Source organism: Equus caballus, chromosome 15 (assembly GCF_041296265.1).
Source record: "Equus caballus isolate H_3958 breed thoroughbred chromosome 15, TB-T2T, whole genome shotgun sequence".
Taxonomy (NCBI): Eukaryota; Metazoa; Chordata; class Mammalia; order Perissodactyla; family Equidae; genus Equus; species Equus caballus.
Genome location: NC_091698.1, coordinates 60,515,111 through 60,537,272, shown reverse-complemented (window position 1 = coordinate 60,537,272; position 22,162 = coordinate 60,515,111). Strand labels below are relative to the sequence as shown.

The window sequence follows — 22,162 nt, the reverse complement described above, 5'->3', positions numbered from 1 at the left end:
ATAAACAGTTTGGGGGACCTCCAATTTAATTAAATGGGTCACTAGTTTTTAAAAGACAGAGGAATAAATGACCTAAGATTTTAGAATATTTTGAAAGGAGCTGTGAACAGCAAAGTTGATGGATAATGGGATGTTCAGAAGAAAAATGTGCAATACTCAATTAATACTGAACTTAATTTCTCCATTATAGAACTAAACCACAAAAAAAAAACCCACAAAAAAAACCCTCTGGAGAACTATGTAAAGACAACCAAGATTTTCTTCTAGAATTAATAACTCAGTAACAGGCTATGTCTTCAAAATAATGTGTAAAAGAGAGTAATTATATGGATATTCTCAGAAAACAGAAAAATTTATTGAGGACAGCAGTGCTCAATCTCTGAAATACTGCTTTGAGCTCTTTCTACTAGCACAGACAAAACTTTGAATCCTTACAATTAATAGTATGTCACAAAGATGGCTAAATTCTAACAATTGAGTAATTAAAACACAACTTAGTTTTCAGAGAATTGTTAAATCTCCTAAATAAGTTTTATCCTAAAAACATAGACTTAAAAGCATTCCAATGGCACAAAAGAATTGAAATAACACATCCTCAAAACTATTTTACTAAATAAATTCAAAAATGAAATATGCACTATCTAAAAGTCATGAGAATTTAAACAAGAGCACAAATACACAGCTATTGAAATGTTTCTCATACAAAATTAGGCATCATTGCCAAAACATATTGCTATATTATACACATTAATGTTCTTAGCTGCAAGTTAGGAAAAATAAAAAGAAACTAAATGTCCTTATTTTTTCATGCAAAATTAGGTATCCAAACTCCACATCACTTTTTCTATAAATACATAATTTTAAGTATAGTTTGTCTGCTCAGCTTTAATCATGGCATCATCTTTCATTCTTCCCTTTCAAACACTATATCTAGAATTCCATCAATGCTTTTGCAACAGTTCTTGAATTTGCTCCTTCTTCAATCATACAGTCCACCCTGATTTAGGATCTCACCACAAGCATAGATAACATTCATCATTATCCATTTGTCTTCCTTACTTGTCTCTGCCTGTTTTCCACCTCTGTTTCAAGCACTAACACAATATAAGTTTCACTGATTCACTGATGCATTCTCAGTACTTACAATAGTGTGCACAGTATATGCTCAGTAAATACTGGATGAACAAATGAATTCCATACTCAATCTATTTTGCAAGTTAATGCCAAAATGATTTTTCTAAAATAATACTTTTAATCCCCTAATAAGGAATTTTAAACAGCTTTCCGCTGCCTCCTATATGCAGTCTAAATTATACTAACTTTCCATTTTCCCATAATCTGACCTACTATATGCCTAAGCAACTTTATATTCTACTATTCCCCAACTTGAATCCAGTACTATAGCTAAGTCCCCTCACCATCTCCCAAATCATAAAGACAATATGCTTTTTCCTCAAGCTGCTTCCCTAGCTTAAAATACCCTCCTCTTCTCATCTATCTCAGCTACCCAAGTCCAACCATTCTTCAAGGTTTGAATCAAATCTAACTTCCTCCCTATCTAGGTTTCCCTGACTATCTATACCCCTAGAAGCCAAATGGGACTTCTGACTAACTTCTAAACAGTAGGGCTACCTAACCTACCCCCACTAACACATGCACACACACTCAAAAGAAACGTATAAAATTCACACAAATTAAAGAAAGAAAGAAAAAAACCAAACTAATAACCAGACGTTTGTTTTCAGATACATGCTTGGGATCATTCACCATTTACTATAGACGCATCTTCATCAGTTATTTACATTCAACACTTAATGCTTAAGTTTAAAACAATAAAATGAGATACTAGAAGATTCTGAATCATCACGTGTATATTCCATTTACAAAGGTAGACATATAGTTTAAGTCATTTGCAAAGATTTTAAACAAAAAGTTGGAAAAAACTGTTAACCTTCAATTATGAGAAAACAACACTCCATTTTCCCTGAACATTCAAGTTAACTCAGATTTTACTGTGGTTCACCCTTTTTAATCAACCTCGGCAAAAACGGATTGAAGTACTGCCTCCACTGGTCTTTCTCCACAACTTCTCATCTTCCACAATTTTGTAATAATCCAAGTCTTAATTAAGGACTAGGACCCAACATCTAAAACAAAACCATCTTCCTTGGGTCTTTACCCCCCAGGGAAAGGAAACAGTCATGTTGTCAATAACAATGTGAAGTTCAAAATATTTTTGTAGCCATCACTAGGAAAGTAAGTCACATCAAGAATACACCATATTTTAAAATTTCCTGAAAAACCATTGAGATATTCCACAAAATTTGATCTTTAATACAAGGATTACGTTAAAATAAAGTTACAATTACCAGTCTACTTCCTTCTCCACTATTACATTTCTCTTTACAACACTGTTAAAATTAGCTATTTATTTCCCAGCTTTCTATTTTAATTCAAAATACTCATTTCTACCTTTAGTGGTAATCATGAGATCACAGCTTCGTGAAGAGTAAGGAAGTTCCTTTTCAACTCTAGTTATTTTCACTCTATTCCATTTTATCCACCCATTAGCATGGTCCAACCCTGGCCCTAAATCACCATTCAGAATTGCAACCTCCAAAATCTCAAATCTGAAAGTCCCCTCTGACCTCAATCTCCTATTTCACCCTCTCCCACTCCCTCTAAACTTCTTTGTCCTTATTGCAACCTCCAGTCTATCAGCTTCCTCCTGCTGACACCTGCTTTCCTCCTCACTTTAATGCTCACACTCTATTCACTTCAACTATTCACCTGAGACTATTCCACCCCACATCTACACAGCAATTCCCAATTCTAACTAAACGCTACAGATCTTTTTGTCAGTTTCTGAGCAGCTAAGCATAACTGGGTAAGTTATTCAACCATGCTGATTGCTCCACTACAAATGTGTGGTTTCCAAATCTCACATAAACCATCAATCCTGCATGACAATACTTGTAATCTCATCCTTAACTGACTCCCTTTGTGACTTCTTCCCAGCAGCCCTGTGAAATTTTTCCACTTTCCTCAAACTTCGAGTCTTTTAATGTTGCTGTTTCCTAGGATCTGTCACTGACCCACCCTCTTTTGCATTTTTTTCTTCCGGACACCCATTCCCTTAGTTTCTGTTACAAACTTAAAAGCTAACTTCCATAATTCTATCTCTATTCTAGACCTTTATCCTGAGCACCTACAGTATCTACCTGCCCAGAAGATGTTTCTCACTATTCACCAGACATTCCAAAATAAACCCAGAACTTATTTTCTACACTTTCCCTCCGCTCAACTTTTCATCCTCCTGTGATGCCTTACTTAGTAAGTGAACTACCATCCACTCTTCAGCCAAGGAAAAACTTTGGTAATTATCCTAGACCCATCCCTCTCTCATTGTTCATGTCAAATGGGTAATCAAGTCCCATCACTTCCGGGTTATCTCTGCCATATCAACGCAGTTTCTAACTCTGCTCTGGCCTTCTTCAGCACCAACATCTATCCTTTTAAAAGGCAAATACTGTCTGTTTCAATTCCTGCTATGATTTCTATAGCCTATACTACTGTTTTTCAAGCTGGAGTAAGGTAGTGACATCTTTTAAAGAAAGAAAATTATTGAGGATCTGTCCACAGACATCCCAAGAGTCCATGGACCTAGTTTTTTGAAAAAGGCTTAAGAAACTAGTCTTAGTCTATGAAAAAAAATCTTTCAATTGTGAATTATCACTGCAAAAGAATATCGTTGTTATTATCTCTTGAAAAATAACTTAAATTACCAAAACGAAAACACAGAAATTGAAATTCCTAAAGTACTCACAGAACCCCAATAACATATGCTTATCCAGTTTAAGAATCACTAGTTGTGATCATTAATTTTATGCGTCAACTTGGCTAGACCATAGTGTCCACATATTTAGTCAAACATTATCTAGATGTTCTGTGAAGTGTTTTTTGGATAAGATTAACATTTAAATCAACAGATTGTGAGTAAAGCAGATTACCCTCCATAATGTGGGTGAGCCTTATCCAATCTTTGAGGGCCTTAATGGTACAAAGACTGACCTCCCATTAGCAAACTGCCTTTAAACTCAATGCAAGTCTTCCCTGAATCTCCAGCCTGCCCCATTAGATTTTGGACCACCCAAGCCTCCAGAATCTGAATGAGCCAATTGCTTAAAATTGATTAAAATCTCTCTCTCTCTAAATATACACGCATCTTGGTGTTTGTTTCTCCAGAGACTCCGACTAATACACGTCTCTTCAGGAAATAACCGAATCTTCTTAACATGATATCTAAGGACAGTCTCCAACTGCCCTCTCTTCGAACTCATTTCCCATGTGCAAGAAGCATATAATCTCTGCTTTGGCCATACAAAATACCTTACAGTTCCCTGATTCCACCACTTTTATTCACATCTTCATGCCTCTTTTCATGCTATTTTCTTTGCTTAAAATGTCCTTCCTCCTACTCCCACTGTTTATGACTCCTAGTCACCCAATTGCTCTTAACTTCCACATCCCGATTCAAATGTTCCCTCATCCAAGAAGCCTTTCCTCCAGTAAATAATCACTTCTTTGTGCCAACATTATATCAAGAACATAATTCCATAAATAACACATATATCACATTGCAATTTGTTTACAAATCATTCCCCTTACTAGTAGGCAAAGACCATACCTTATTTAGCATCATATCCATAGCACCTAACAGATAGTTTGTCATATAATAAGCACTCAGAAACTATTCACTCAATGAACTGATCTTGGAATAAACCATCCTTTCATCCCTCTCACTGAATACTGTATTTAGATCCTGGCAAAAGAGGTCTCTGCCCTGAGTCCCACTCTGGCCCTCCTCAGGCCATGTCCCTCACCCTGGGCAAGGATTTCATGGAAACAAGAAGTTGTATCTACACACTCCCTCTTCTAGATGACACTGCAGTTACCTGGAACTCTGGAATTTCTTGCCCAAACACCTCTAAACCAATTTCAGGGCCTGCACAGGCCTCTCTCTCAGGTCTGTCCTGAGGATGGACTATGCTCTAGATGTATACCCCCTTGGGCCACGGAGACATTATTTGGAGGCGAGAGTACAAGAGCTTGGACCGCGAGCATGCACACAGGATGTGCACAGTCATGCAGTGAGACTTCTTTGTGGTGCCACACAGAGCTAGGGATGGGGGGAGGAGTTTGGGCCCTGCCACATTCTGACATGAAACTATGAGTTCATGAATTCTAAATTCCACAAATTCTAAACTTGAATCTTTCCTTTTAAGTCATTATCAAGGTATTTTTATCAAGATAAAAGACCAGAATATATTTAACAATTTTTTATCCTGGTTTATAACCTTTAAATACTTAGGCCTATTGTGGTAAATGAATGCTTGCCCTAGGTCTCACCAATGTCAGGGGCAGGCCTCCTCTCACTCAGAATAAAGTTGATGAATTCCATTAACCTAGTTTTATTAATGATCTAGCAAAAGAGAGTTAATATAGAAATAAAACCAGGAATAAAGAGAATATTAAGGTTATTTCCTAATTTCAATACTGGTTAAGCAACATATTAAATGGCTGATCCAGGATTTAAACTTAAAATGCTCAAGTCCATGTTTTTTCCACTATACCATATTGACTCTCTAAAAGGTGCTAGTTTACTAATGACGAATTTGAATACTAGACAGACACCTTTTTTTTTAATTTTTATTTTTTTCGGATGTACACATTTCAAATTCTGTATACATTACATCATGTTCACCACCCAAACACTAATTATACTGCCCCCCCTCACATATGACCCTAATCACCCCTTTTGCCCTCCCCCCTCCCCCCTTCCCCAATGGTAACCACCAGTCCAATCTCCAATGCTATGTGCTTTTTTTTTTTTTGTCGTTTTTATCTTCTACTTATGAGTGAGATCATATGGTATTTGACTTTCTCCCTCTGACTTATTTCACTCAGCATACTACCCTCAAGGTCCATCCATGTTGTCACAAATGGCCAGATTTCGTCATTTCTTATGGCTGAGTAGTAGTCCATCATGTATAAATACCATATCTTCTTTATCCATTCGTCCCTTCATGGGCACCTAGGTTGCTTCCAAGTCTTGGCTATTGTGTATAATGCCGCAATGAACATAGGGGTACAAGTATCTTTATGCCTTTGTGTTTTCAAGTTCTTTGGATAAATACCCAGCAGTGGAATAGCTGGATCATATGGTAGATCTATCCTTAATTTTCTGAGGGTACTCCAAACTGCTTTCCATAGTGGCTGCACCAGTTTGCACTGCCATCAGCAGTGAACAAGGGTTCCCTTCTCTCCACACCCTCTCCAACATTTGTTGTTTCCTGTCTTGTTAATTATAGCCATTCTGACCGGAGTGAGGTGAAACCTCATTGTAGTTTTGATTTGCATTTCCCTGATAGCTAATGATGTTGATCCACATTGGAAAAGAAGTGAAACTATCACTCTTTGCAGACGACATGATTTTATATCTAGAAAACCCTAAAGAGTCCACTAAAAAACTTTTAGAAATAATAAAGGATTACAGTCAAGTTGCGGGATACAAAATCAATGTACAAAAATTGGTTGCGTTTCTATACACTAACAATGAAGTAGCAGAAAGAGAAATTAAGAACACAATCCCATTTACAATTGCAACAAAAAGAATAAAATACCTAGGAATAAAATTAACGAAAGAGGTGAAAGATCTGTACACTGAAAACTATAAAACATTGTTGAAAGAAATCGAAGCAGACACAAAGAAATGGAAAGATATTCCATGCTCTTGGATTGGAAGAATTAACATTGTTAAAATGTCCATACTTCCTACAGCAATCTATAGATTCAACGCAATCCCTATCAAAGTTCCAACAACATTTTTTACAGAAATAGAACAAAGAATCCTAAAATTTATATGGAACAACAAAAGACCCCGAATAGCCAAAGGATTCCTGAGAAAAAAGAACAAAGCTGGAGGTATCACACTCCCCGATTTCAAATTATACTACAAAGCCATAGTAACCAAAACAGCATGGTACTGGCACAAAAACAGACACACAGATCAAAGGAACAAAATTGAGAGCCCAGAAGTAAACCCACATGTTTATGGACAGCTAATATTCAACAAGGGAGCCAAGAGCATACGATGGAGAAAGGAGAGTCTCTTCAATAAATGGTGTTGGGAAAACTGGACAGCCACATGCAAAACAATGAAAGTAGACCATTCCCTTACACCATGCACAAAAATCAACTCAAAATGGATTAAAGACTTGAATGTAAGACCCGAAACCATGAGACTTCTAGAAGAAAACATAGGCAGTACGCTCTATGACACTGGTCTGAGCAGCATATTTTCAAGTCCCATGTCTGACCGGGAAAGGGAAACAAAAGAAAAAATAGAAGACACCTCTTAATATAAATTAAAATCTCAAATATTATTTTAAAATATTCAAACTTTATTCTTAGAGTGGTACCAATCTGTTTCATAAATCCTGAAAAAAGGTCAACTGGTGTTCTTCTGAAAGAGTATAGTTAAGAACTGGTCTTCCTTTCTATCTATCCTGTGAGGACTAATTTCCCATAATTAACACATATTACAGAGAGAAATTTCGTTTAAAAAATTTGAAGATACTCCCATATGTAGCAACTAGTTCATCTGTTCTCTAGGTTCTATAGCTTAATTAGATATGAATCATACTGAGAATCAGACAATCACTATGGACTGCTCTTGAAGACATCATGCCAATGTAAGGCTGTGGACAAAAACCTCAGTAAGATGGACATCATCAGGAAAGTTACTGGAAACCAAACTGAAGGCACTGGATATTCTAATACCACACAAAACCATGGACTATGATTTGTTGTTTTTACCACCTCATCGCAAGCAAAACATAACACAGGTGGGGAAAATATCCAATAAAGGTAATTAAAACAAATAAGGGGAGAGACAGAGAACAAAAGGAGAAAGAGAAGACAAACTAAAAAAGTAAAGCAAACTGAATTCTACAATACTAAAACTAGAGAGCGTGCTGAAAATTTTGAAAATTAATAAAATTATAAAATGTCTTCATTCATTCCTTTGACATTTACTGAAAACTTACAACACACCAAATCTATGCAGGTGCTAGTAATACATAACACAAAGTCTCTAGCCTCTAAATGCTAATTACCTAGTAGTCGCATCACTTTAACAATTTGGTAAGGTAGATAAAGGATCACAGGAGAGAGAGCAATTAACTCTGCCAAGGGACTTCACAGGGTGTTAAAGGATGAGTAGGAATTTGCTTGGCAAAAAAGAGGGGGAAGGCCAGTCTAGGGGGAAATGATTATCATAATAACAGAAATAAAACAGTAAAGATATCAACAGCTAATATTTATTGAACACTTGCTATATGCTAAGCATTGTGCATAAATTATCCTATTTGATTCTCATAATAACCCTGTGATTCTCTTTTTATCCTGTTTATAAATGAGGAAATTGAGAAGTAACGTGCTAAAGATCATACAGCTATACAGAGGTGACAGCAACAGAGATCACACAAAACTAAGCTGTGAACAATCCTGACTTGTTTGAGGAAACATAAATAGGTAGGTATAGTATAGCACAGGACAAAAATAATGACAGCAACCAGCACTGGGGATAAAGTGGTCAACAAAACAGAAAATAGATACTATCCTTGCCTTAGTAGAGATTATGTCTACTCCAGGAAGGAAATATTATCTCCCATCTTATGGACGTAGGAACTGAGATCTGGAGATGTTAAGTAAATTGTTTAAGGTCACATGCTAATAAGTAGCACAGTGAGAACTGAACCCAAGCCTGTCAGACTCAAACCCTAAATTCATTTTACTTCACCACACAGCCTCTCTATGACGCATTCATACAACAGAAGTGTATCAAGAACCCAATGTGTGTCAAGCACTATGCTATGAATAGAGAGATGAAAGATATGGTCCCCGGCTTCAAGAAATTCACAGCTTAGTTGGTAGAGTCAAGCATACCAAGAACTGCAATACAATGAGAGAAATGCTACCGCCAAGTATTTATAGGTCATATAGAAGCACAAGGAATACTAAGCCAAGGATGCGCTAGGGAATGGCAAAGAAGCAATGATGATCAGTAGAAGTCAGTTAAAGAAAGCAATAGCGAGGAGGTGGAAGAGTGTTCTAGAGAAGGATGAGTGTGGAGAAGGGCATGGAAACATACAAGAACATAGCCTGTCTTTGGGAACTATGAGTTCGCTCAATTTTAGGCTATGCATTGAGGAATGGTATTATGCAAAGATGAAACTAGAGAAGCAGGCAGGAGCAGGATCTCAAAGGAGTCTGGATGCTTAAGCAATGTGTTTACTCTCAAGGCAGAATAAAGCTATTGAACCATTTTAAAGATAGGAGTGACGAGATAAAATCTGTGTTTTAGAAAGTTTCATATGATCACAGATGAGAAGACAACTTGAAGGGGGCAAGCCCAAAGGTAAGAAAATCAGAAAGCAGCTACTACATTAATCCAAGAGTCAGTGACACATCTGAGAAATATTTGGGAGGTAAATCACAAAACTGCAGAATAAGATAGAAACTCTGACTATATCATGAGTGTGTTTTTAAAGAAGCAACAAAAACAAAACTAGAAGCAACAAAAACAAAACTAAACAAAACTATGAGGCCCAATGAGAAAACCTGACAGTGACCATACCAAAATTCAGAGTCAATGCCATACTTGGTAAGACAACCTATACATTTTATAAGTCATTTTAGGGTTATTATAGTCCTAAGCTAGCACAATCTACTTTTGAATCTTAAGCATTGACAGAATAAGGAACATTTCTCAGTCAACTTCCTCTATTAGATAGGCAGCTTCTTTATGTACACTTTATGAAGCTGCCTCTCAGGAAATACTTAAGCAGAAGTTGGATAACCATGTGTCAGGGGTTTAATTAAAAATGATTTTCATAGTGGATGACTTCTAAAGTCCCTTCAAACTCAAGATTCTAAAAGAAGAAAAGTCATAACAAGTATATCACATTTACCAAGTATTTCAAGTACAGATCTGTATACCTATCTAATGGAGTTGAATCATAGAGAATAATTCTAAATATTGTTCTGATACTATTAACAAATTTTCTCAATACTTAAAACCCTAACATATCCATATTTTCAACCACTTAGGTAATACCAATAGCATACTTTTTAAACTTTAGAATTATGAAATTAACAATGTCATAAATTCCTTAAAAATTTACAGCAAGTAATATTCAAAATTGGTTACAGAACTGCATGGTATCTCAACCATGAAAATGATTATTTCTACTTCACTGTCACCAAGCCCTATGTCTGATAACTAGCACTGAGGAAAAAAGATTTTACACAGTTGAAGTAGGAAAATGCCCTGCAGCATGCAGAAGAGCTGGCCCATCATTCCAGATCTCTAAATAGCTTCCCCTTCCCATTAGTTAAAGAGGACTGATGGCATGTCACAAGCTCTTACAGAGATTCTTTGATTCAAGGAGCTACTCAATGAAATCCGGGATTCATCTCTGAACATAGTGAATCCCAAGTCAGTGAACAGACTCCAAAATTGCAAGGCAGAGATGGTAAACTGGCATGAAGAAGTCAACTCTCTCCTTTCACATTCTAGATCAAAAACGGCAAATCTGGAGTCGCTAAATTAATCAATATTCTTACTCTTAATAAACACTTTAGATGAAAAAACATTTTCCACCATGAGGCTCCTATTAAAAAATTCTATGTCACACCTGAAAGCAAGAATACAACACTGACAGGGAAAAAATGTAATTATAAGAATATGAACAGATTTCCACTTCTGCCCAAGATGGACTAACCAAATTTACCCTCCTGCCTGAAACTGGAAAAAGAAAAAAGACATAATATATGAAGTGTTTCTCAAGACGATGGACATCAGGCAACAAAGGATAATAGACCGGATAGATGGGAAACACACAAGATGAGTCCTACAACTGCCCCAGCTTACTGCCTTGAAAGAATTTCTAGCCCACAGAACAGGGATGGGAAACCCAGGCAGAGCACAGTGGTCTCCCTGAGTCGGGAGGATGCAACTTAGTCTGGAGACAGCAAGGTGAAGGTCATGTGCAAGGCAGAATACCTAAGAGGAGAGAGCTGCACAGAAAGATCCAGAGATTTGCAGAGGGTATCCCTCAAGTTTTCAGCTAAGTACTTATCAGTATATACATGTGAGGAAACTACCCAAGAAAGTGAAAGAACCATCAAAATGGATTAGAGAAAACATCACCCAGAGCATACACAGGTCCAGGAATAGTTTCTGTTCCCACCAGCCAGAGTACTCAGAAGGGTTCTGCCTGAATAGTGCAACAAAGTGGTACTCCCTAAAATAAAAGCAAGATCTGAAAAGATCAGACCGTTTCCAAGTAACTTAACTGCATCCCAGAGCAAAGCTCAAGAATATTTAATGAAATACAAAAACATCCAGCACTCACCAACAAGGTAAAATTCCAAATGTCTGGCATCTAATCAAAAATTACCAGGCATGCAAAAGCAAGAAAACACAATCCATAATGAGGAGAAAAATCAATCAGCAAAACCAACCCAGAAATGACAGAGATAGAATTAAAGGACATGGACACTAAGCCAGTTATAACTGTATTTTATATGTTCAAGAAGCTAGAGAAAAGACAAGGTATGAAAGCTATAGACATGGAAGATATAAAAAAGACTGAATTTCTTGAGATGAAACTACAGTCATGTGTCACTTAATGATGGGGATACATTCTGAGAAATGCGTTGTTAGGCAATTGTCATCATGTGAACATCACTGACTGTACTTACACAAACCTAGAAGCTATTACCTACTACACACCTAGGCTATATGGTACTACTCTTAGGGGACTACCATTATATTTGCAGTCCATTGTTGACCGAAACGTCAATATGTGATACATGACTGTATAATGGCTGAAATGAAAAATACACTGGATGGGGTGAACAGCAGATTAAATATTTCAGAAGAAAACATTAATGAACTTGGAGACATGGCAAGATAATCCAAAATGAAACAAAGAAAGACTGAAAAAAATTGAACTGAGCATCAGTGAACATCAAGCAGCCTGATACACATGTAATCAGATGTCCAAAAAGTGGAAAGAGGGCAAAATAAACATATTTGAAGAAATAACGTCAAAAATTTTCCAAACTTGATAAAAACTACAAACCCACAGATCCAAGAGCTCAACAAACTCCAAGCACAAGAAACATTAAGAAAAATATATAAAGTTACATTTGCAAAGGGTTCTCACTCACAAATTCTATAACCAAATATAATACAGAAATTACTTAGACTAAGGCTAACTTTTAGGTTAACTCCCTGGGCACAGTTTCAACTGACAACTTAATCAAGTACATTAAATCAAACATTAATTTGAATAAAGTGCTTAACAGAAATCTTAATGATTTCAAAAGTAGCAAAATACAGATTTTAAAACAATGAATATTTTGTTGCCCCATTAGGTAAACAATTTATTAAAATAAATTTGTGTTGATCTTATTTTAGCAAATTATTTTTTAAAAAGCCAAATCATACTTCTTCCCTTTTTTCTTAATTTTCTTTTCCTTTAATTTATATAGGTCATTCAGAACAGAATTAGGACACTGAAAAAACTTTTAAAGAAACTGAGAGGTGGAACTGAAAACAGAAGCAGATTTGAGGTTTGGAATGGAGCTAGTCCTCCCAAAAAAACAACCTGGCAACCACTATTTTGGAACAGCATTACTTTCAAAATATACATATATATTTTTTTAAGTATAAACCGTACTCAAAGTGGAAAGTGGCTACAAGTGTCTGTTTTTAGCACTTCGGTGAACTATTGAGGACTCAAAAGAATCTAAATATTTTTTGGAAAAAGAATCATTCAAGTAAAAGCCACTAAAGTGGAAAACTAAAGTAATGTTTTTCCCTATTTTTGTGAACACACCTTTTTTTAGGGTTCAGCATACAAATTCAAAATTTTCTGTCTAAAAACAAGCAAAAAAAGAGACATAGGGGAGTAAGTTCCGAGTATCTGCTGTAATGGCTACCCTTCCTGTCATGTGCATTGCCTAAAATAGAAGTCAATTTAATTATTCTACCCTTTTGCTTAGGATATAGTAGAATATTTCAAAGATAAAAAATAGTTCCATGGGAGAGATGCCAAAAATATATTAACTATCCCTGGAAATATTAATGTCTACATTCTTTTTTCCTTTCTTCAGGAAAAAGATATATACACACACTTAGATAACATATATATTTCTTTGGGTGTCTCCACAAATAACACACTTTTGGAAAATGTATAATAGTATAATACTTCCCTGTAGGACCAACAAATGCATGAAAAACAGCACACTAATCTCTTTGAGCACACAGACTAAGAAATTACCACTGGAACAATTATTTATGGATTTGACTTCTACCCTTTTTTACATTAAAAAAATCCAAACAGAAAAATAATTTCCAATAAAATACATTATTGATACTTTATATGTTAGGTTATTAGTCTACTAATAGAAGACGTTCTTTAGTAACAATTATTTATTAGTAATGCACTAATTCTCACATACATAAAAGGTAAGAGTGTCTTAAAATTTAAAGTGCCAAACTACTCATAATCAGATTCTATTCGAGAGAAATAAGGCTAAATATACATTATTTTGAGCACAACTGCAATATTCCGAGTTTGATAACCTACACTGATGTACTCGCAATGCCTATATGTTACAATACTAATAGTGATAAAAATGGAGTTATTTCACCGATCCAGCTACCAATGATTTCAATATTCAATTCGCATCTCAAAAACACTTTCCTAATTAATACAAATCCAATATCAAAAACATAAAAAACAAAGATTTGCCTACTAAATTATTATTTAGTTGCCATCAAGATTTTAGTTATTTGCATTTCAAAACTAGCTCTAAGAATACCTTAAAATGATCCCCCAAATATTATTCTAATAATTCGCACAATAAATCATCTAATCAGACTTCAGTTATTACACGCATTTAAATTACTTGCTACAGTTAACAGTACTCACCAATCAGAACTGTTGTTTGAAATTCTCTCTTTTGAAATCTGTTATTACTTCACCAGTTTCAAAATTTGAGCCATTTATTTTTAGACGCAAAGGTTAATAAGAAACATTTCTGCATCAAATGTGCATAACTTCATAGTAAAGACTTCCCCCTCACCCCACCCCCGCCCTTAGGAAACTATTCTCATTCTCTCTCTCTCATTTTACCAAATTATCAAAGAGGACACAATGTGGTTTGGATTTCAGCATTGAAGACAATAAGTGACAATACAGTGTTTGCAGAACAAAAATTAAAATCTCACGATTTTAACAGGTATAATTACTGGATTGTGATAAATGGGCTCAGCATGTAAGATTATCACTCCTTTCAAGATCCAATTCTTAAACCACCTGAATTTTTCTGGCCAAAGAACCAAATTACGAGCTTCAAACACAGTCTCTAAATTCACAGTATCCAATTTTCCAAAGAAAACAAATTACATAGAAAAGAAGAAAAGAACACTTACATTTGGAGCATGACCTGGTTCAAGAATACCCCATCCACCAAAGCCACATATTCATCCAGGTTGGTCCCATTTCCTGCAGCCAGGGGTCCAAACGTTTTAACCTAGAACAGAACGATCATCACGACACGAACGCCCACCTCCATCTCTGCAGCCTCAAATAATGCAGTAAAATATACAATAAAGAACACCCCACTTACCCAAGTGACCAAGGGGCTGGTCATGAACTGCTCCAAAAGCGGAGTAAAAATCTCGTTCTCCATTTTACAGATAATGTATTTGAAAAAAGGAACTACCACAAAAATACGCCTGGGGAATTGGTCACTAAACGTTGAAAAAGTAAGTAGAAATCAATAAAAGTCCATTTTGGCACGGGAAGAAAATCCCATCGTGGAGCGAGGGGAAACTCTCCCTTCTCAAAAAACACCCCAGAGGCAAACGAGCCCAAATCCCGAGAAGTGGCTTCGACAGCAGCCACGAGCGGCAGCCTGCGCTGGAAATGTCTGTACCGGGCGAGGAGGGGCAGAGAAAAGGCATCTGGAGGAGGAGGAAGGGAAAGGGGGCTGGAGCAACAAGACAAAAAGCCCGTCAAGGTTGCCCAGCTCCCGGAGGAGCCAGACCAGAGACGCTGCCCCTAATGAATTAACCTCAACGTGGGCTAAATGAAACACCACGTTAGATACCACGTTTAGGGTTCCGAGCGGCCGCCAGGCTTGACCTCCGCGTTCTGCTCAACACGTTCCACCCACCAGTGGGCATGGAGCCGCTTCGACCGCAGTCTCCCCTGCCCGCAGCCCCTCACCACCGACAGGCAGGGCTCGCCCCTTCCCTCCCGGCAGACACCATCCCTCCGCCGCCCTCAAGCCTCGCCTGCAGCCCCCTTCCCCTCCCGGGGGCTGGGGGCTTGCATGGGTGTCCTAATCCCCCCGTTTCTTGAGCCCCGCCAGCCTTTTCAGAGCGCCTCTGGCAGGCCCTGGCACAAAATCACCGCCGCGCTCCAGCCTCCTCCGCCCTCTCTGGAGGAGCCAGAGTAACGGCCTCAGAACCGCAGTGCCGCAGCACACCCCGCTCCTCGCCGCCCAACCAGCGCAGCGAGCCTGCCGTCAAAGGAGCGCGCTGCTCCCTCCGCGCCCATATCCTTCCGCCGACTCCCCGCCCCTCCCGCGCCGCAGCCTCTGGATTGTGGGAGAAGAAAACCGCTGCATGAGCGCGCTCCCGAGAGCGCGCGCCCCCGGGCCGGCCCCGCCGCCGCCCAGATCTTGGCGGCGGGCGCGGGTGCCGGCGCGCGCTCGCTGCAGCTGCTGCGGTGGCCGGCGCCTCTCTCGCGCCCCGGACGACTGCCAGGGCCTGGGGGCGGGGATGGGGAAGGCAGAGGAAGGGGTCTGTCTGCTCGCTCGCTCCTGCCTAATGATGGTGTATTTCCTCCCCGAGTGCCTTCTTTGATGTCTGAAGGAAAGGGAACAAAATCTTTCTCTTTTAAACATGAGGGATGCAGACGGCCTTTTTCGGACAGTTTGATTTGATCTGTTAAGCGTGCTTTTGCCGGCAAAACGGAATAGAAAATCTCACTGCAGCAAATAGCAAAGGAATGACTTGAGCCGCAAACTTGGTTTGTTTTTGGTTTTGTTTCTGTTTTCTTTTTCCTTCTTCTCCTTTTAAAATCCAGTGCACTAAAGCATGAATTCTCTTCAAGTTGCAAGTGAATGTGGCAGGATTTTAAATAACCAAAGCTGTCTTTCAACACGTTGGTATTCCTTGACTGGAGCAAACTTGATTTAGACGTGTTGGACTATTTGGCAATTGAAAAAAATCCAAACAAAATCAAGAGCTACTAAGAGGAAACATTTGGAAGTCATCCAAGTTGGGTGACAAATAAACAGATTACATATTTGTCATAAATCTCTATGCTATACACGACTGGAACCATCAAAGTAATTTTAACAGTCCCCCAGCAAAATGAAATGTTACTCCTCTTCATTTCAAAGGAAAATAAAGACCTTTTCCCTGGGACATGTAAAACACATTTTCTTGAGAAAATAAATATAGTATTATAGTTTTGCAATGTGTGCTGTTTTCATTTACATAAATATCTACTTTAAGTACTTATATTGTAAATTAGCGGTAAAAATGTTTTTGTCCTAACACTGAATTAAGAAGTAGCACAATTTCTTAATTAGGTAGTTGAGAGCCTGCGCTCTAGAGTTTCCCTGCCTGGTTCAAATCCAGGCTCCGATATTTACCAGCTGTGTGAGCCTAGGCAAGCTACTGAACCTCTCTGCGCTTCACTTTCTTCAGGTGTAAAGCAGGAATAATAATAGAGTTAAATTAAATGGCAACCTATAGTAAATGCTCTATAAATGTTATTGATGTTGTTTTGATCATTATTCCCCCAAAATGAAGAATCTTTAGAAAAAACTTGAAATGTAACCTCTCCTACTTTGTTGTACTTAGAGGAGAAAGGATCTTGCTTTGGAGAGCAGAAAAATGCCTTTCCAAAATCATCTTCATTAAAATCAGAATGCATTCATGTGGCACTTTGCTAGGTAGTGTACAGAATAGAACCTTGCATTATCCTGGCCAGTAGACAAGGTAGCAATCTTTTCCTTCTGCTGTTGATGACGCTTCATCACAATCCTTTGCTTGGGAATGCAGACCAAGAGAGAGCAGACACCAAGAAGGAAGCATTGCTTTCAGGAGTAGCCCAATGCCTGACGTGTCCACTTTTCTTCACAATCCCTCAGAAGCTTGACTAAACAACATGGAAGCATTCAGGCCTATACTGGGGTTTATCTTAAGACAGACCAACCTGCTTCATTCATAGACGAAAAACCCATAAAATATTGACACCAAGTACAACAAGTTAAGGGCATTTTGGACAGTGATGACTGGAAGGTTAGCACAGGAGTTGTACATTAAGATAGCACTGTTTATCCACTTTACGTTTGGTAGCTAGCTTTCACAGAAATCTGGATTCCCCTCTAGAGCCAGATGGCCCCAGATGCTTCCTGGTCTATCTTTAGGTTTTACACACACATGCGCGCACACACACACACACTCAACAAAGAAACATGAGGAGTTAATTGTAAAAACAGGAAGCTTTAGACCAGACTGAGGTCTGGAGTAACTTACTTGGAAACCTACCAATTCACAATTCTCTACTTTAACAGCAGCCTTAGAAATGCTTTATAATATCTCAAGAGTACAATCAGGAAACTTCTTTGTCTGGCAAAAGAGGGCTTGTACCTTATACACAATTTAATGGTCTTTGAATTGCAACGTCCTGTAAGATTAAATCCGAAAGTTTCCTCCTATCCTCCTTTCACTTAGGAAGAGATTTCTCAAGATTTCTTCACAGTACTTTAGTTTTCTACCTTGTAGTCATTTATTTGTCCTGAATTCACAGTTTCTTGGATGGTTAAATCCAGCAGGAAAGGACTTTGGAAAATTCATACCCATCTGGATGTAGGTTATTTGCTCCGCTCCCTTCTAATTAGAGGTTAAATGGTTGGAATAGACCGTGATCCCATTTAGGAATCACCAGAGAAAGATTCTTGCTCATGTAGTATTGTAATTGAGACTGTCTCTGCAGGTTACACGTACATAACGCTACCTGCATACCAAAAGCACCTATGTCTACCTCTGTCTTGATCTACACTATGGGAAGTGATAGACTCACTCCAAGCCGGGCTTCTTGGTCACAAATATTTCCAAAGCTAACCACATCCAGAAACTAGTATAATAAAAATAACACAAATATAGAAGCAGAATGGCACAGTTGTTTATAACAGCCCCAAAGTGGAAACAACACAAATGTCTGTTGACTAATGAATGAATAAATAAATAAAATGTGATATATCCATACAATACAATATTGTTTGGCAATTAAAAAAATGAAGTAGTGATACATGCTACAACATGGATGAACCTTGAAAACATTATGCTAAGTGCAAGAAGCCAGTCATGTACTTTATGATTCCATTTATATGAAATGTCCAGAAGAGATAAATCTATAGAAATGGCAAGTAGATTAGTGGTTGCCTGGGTCTGGGAAGGTTGGGAGGAAATGGAGTTGATGGCTTAGGGGTGCAGGGTTTCTTTCTGAGAAAATGAAAATATTCTAAAATTAATTGTGGTGATGGATGCACAACTCTGTGAAGAAACTAAAAACCATTGAACTGTGTAACTTAAATGGCTGAATTGTATGATGCTAATTATTTATCAAAAAAGCTGTTTAAAAAAAAGAATGGCACCATTGCCTCATGAATATTTAAAAAGAAATGCCATCAAGATAACTCGTCTCACATAGACTTGACAAAAGTCCTCTTCATCTAATGAATAAGATTTTGAACTCACCTAAAAACATAGAAGCATATGTTTTAGTTATCCACCATAGTTTTAAGAGAAATATAATACAATGAGAGAGAAACGGACAGAAATTAGGCAGGTTGCTTAACTTCCTTGAGCACCAGCTTTTTCAGCTGTATAATGGGATAGCTGAAATTACACAGTGGACATGTTGCTCTGTCCTGTCTCTCAACTGGGCAAAGGAAAGGAAAGTTGGAAAGAGATGACTGGGCAGAGAGAAGGCTCCTCCTCTCAGTCCAGTCTTCAGTTGTTCCTCTCAAATGCCCTAATGCTGTGTTCGAAACAAAGTCAACCATCTCAAATTCTTCATCACATTCCATGCTACCATCCCCGTCTGAAATGCTCTTGCCTAGTTTCTAACCAGGTCAACTTCATTCATCCTTCAGGATTCAACTATCACCTCTCTGTGTGACATTCCTCTTCCTCGGGTTGAGTTGACCACTCCTTCTTTTGTGCCTGCATAGTATATAATCTCTTTTTATTTCTGTAACTCGCTCTCAATGGCATGTATTTGCTGAATGCTATTCTCCTGAGTAAATGGGGAACTTCTGGAGAGTGACCTTGTTTTATTCATCTTTGTATCCTTGGCATTTAGAGCAATGCCTAGCTATTATGGGTACTTTCCGTCAGTATGTCAAAGAGTCTTCCTTCAACCACGGTAACCAGTTTAAATTCCTAACAATCCACAAGAGTTCGCAGCAGAGCAACTTCCAAGAAGAGCCTAGTTGAACTTTGTTAAATCTAAGTAAAGGGCATAACTCTAGTTTGTTATCCATTTTGCTTTTATTAAACAAAGTGATGACTAAGTGATTTCAAATGACCTAATGACCTTGAGGATGTGTTAGCTGGCAATTATTGCTTGCCAGTGAATTTGAAGAACTAAAAAGACATTTTTCTCTCAGAGAAAAGCTTAGAGGAATACATAAACATCACATAATCTTTTATTTCTCAGACAGCATATAATGATATTTATCCTTTTCAGTATCCAAACTGTCTTTATTTGTTATCATTTTAACGGAAATCCTCTAAAAGGTGTTACAATTCTCTAAGCTTTATTCAACAGCTAATTCTGAACATTAACCTTTTCTTAAAGAAATACATCATCACAATTGACCTAAATGATTGTGTTGTGCTTTTAATATGATGATGTGTTCAGAAGCTCTTAAGAAGTGCAAGGGTGTTTGAGCTACACTCAAGTCCCCAGACAACTATGTTTTGAGTTTTTATTTTAATTGAAGAGTTTTTCTATCTTCTCTCTTGGCTCTTGGTTTTTGTTGCTGATCATATCTCTATCGATAATTCCTATTCTAATTTGCTGCTTCTAATTTTCCGTGTGCCAGGAGTACACAGATTGTTAAAACAGTCTGAAAGAATTAATAATTTTTGTGTGAGGACCTTATGGGCTCTCCTGTGCGTAAAGTCTATGAATTTGTGACATGCCCAAAGTGTCTCTTGGTGTAATGTTTTCAGTTACTTTCAGTTCCTGGTCTTTACTTAGGGAAGGTGGTGCTAATCTATTTCTTTTAACCAGTTTGCTGTGGTATGACACGAAATAATCTTGTAAATTAGTGGTATTTCCAGGGTATGACTATCCTAGCATGTGATCAGTTCTTTGGGTTTACATAGTTCCTCCTTTAATTCCTTATATCTAGACAACGGGCGGTGACTCATTCGTGCTTAGAATGCTGCTAATGGAAAGATACTAAGCAAATGGAAACCTGATAGAGGAGGAAATAAAAACATGTGTAGAAAAGGACAAATATTGTAAAATGGACATTTAAAAGGTGAAAAAAATCACTTCCCTATTCTGACTGTAAGACTATTCCTAACATCTACTATTTACCCATTTATATCCTGAAGACAGACATTAGCAATACCTAGTTAACACAGAACCTAGCCTAAGTCAGACCAGATGCTGGATCATTAGTAAAATAGACAAAAATTCCATGGGGCTGGCAATACCCTCACAGTGAAGATAACAGAAATATGATTGATAAATTATATACTGTGACACAAAAGCTTAAGCCCTTTGAGAACTTAAACATGAACTGGCTATAATTGGGTATAACAATACCATTTTTTAGGGCATCCTTTGAATTTGCCACACAGCATTGCCCTTAAGATAGTCAGCAAGTAGGTTTCCACATGAAGCACCACTGGTGCTTTTAGGCTACTGAAAATAAATATGGGCTAAAATAATTAAATATTTCTAATCAGAAAAAATATATAGATTTTCTTCTATATCAAAAATACAAATTACAAATGATGATGTGTTACAAATGAGGAAATATGAAGACATTTTATTTCCTTCTGTTGAATGATAATAGGAAGAGATGTAGAAAAGTGTATACTGGTTAAAAAGACAAACATCAAAGATACATATCTGATATTCTGCTGTTGAAAGTTAAAATTCACATGAAACAAAAAATTTTAAATGTAAAAGTTTTTATTTCCTAATTTTCAATCATCAGGCACTGGTTGAATATTTTCTTAAAATATTAGCTTGAGAAGTGTTCTCAGACTCAATTTTATTCCATGAATTTTGTAATCGAAAGATCTGTCTTTGGTTTCTTAAACTAAAATAGCAATATAAAATATTCATTTACATGGAACTAAACGTGTTTCATATTTTAAAAATTATTTTATTTTCTTACTATGAAAATAATATGTTTCATTTTCCTATTTGGAAATATCAGCAACACATAAAGAAGAAACAAAAAAAATCAAACCTATAATTTTACCACTCAGAGGTTAATATATTGCTGCATTTATTTCATACTGTTTTAAAAAACTCTACCACTCTCATCACACCATTAGAAAATGTAGCAATGATCAAAGTTTGAACATGACTCTCAGTTTAAATTACTCAATAAATAGAATTCTAATGTATTTTTAATAATGATACTCATCATATTTTAAGTGTGTAGAACTGCCAGTTTACCAGTTTTTAAAACATCAAACCCCAAATTCCCGTAACCATATCTAAAACTTGACTAATAAATCTTGCAAAAGAATAAAAATATATTCTCTGAATGTAAAGTAAAACTGAAGTTATGAGTTCTATATTTGTCAGTGCCTTCTCACCTTCTTCATTAATCAATATTTATTGAGCTACCATATGTGTGAGATAGCATACTGAGCATACAAGACACAGAGAACATTGTATCTAAATGAGGCCAAAAGAAATAACATGGAAAATATATCATTTAATCAATTAGTGCAAAAGTC

At 37.2% G+C, this 22,162-nt stretch overlaps 1 protein-coding gene across 14 annotated transcripts in view; it reads right to left on the bottom strand.

Annotated features, from left to right (window-relative positions):
- The window catches only part of CCDC88A (coiled-coil domain containing 88A), a 123,169-nt gene extending 107,261 nt beyond the window's left edge, over window positions 1–15,908 (bottom strand). For all 14 annotated transcript variants that reach the window (XM_070235454.1, XM_070235455.1, XM_070235457.1 and 11 more), the window contains exons 1-2: window positions 14,770–15,908; window positions 14,573–14,673 (exon numbers count right to left, since the gene is read on the bottom strand). In XM_070235454.1, the coding sequence (XP_070091555.1) occupies window positions 14,573–14,673; window positions 14,770–14,832 (164 nt within the window). In that variant the 5' untranslated portion in view covers window positions 14,833–15,908. The remainder of the gene's footprint in view (window positions 1–14,572; window positions 14,674–14,769) is intronic.
- Window positions 15,909–22,162: the final 6,254 nt, after the last annotated feature.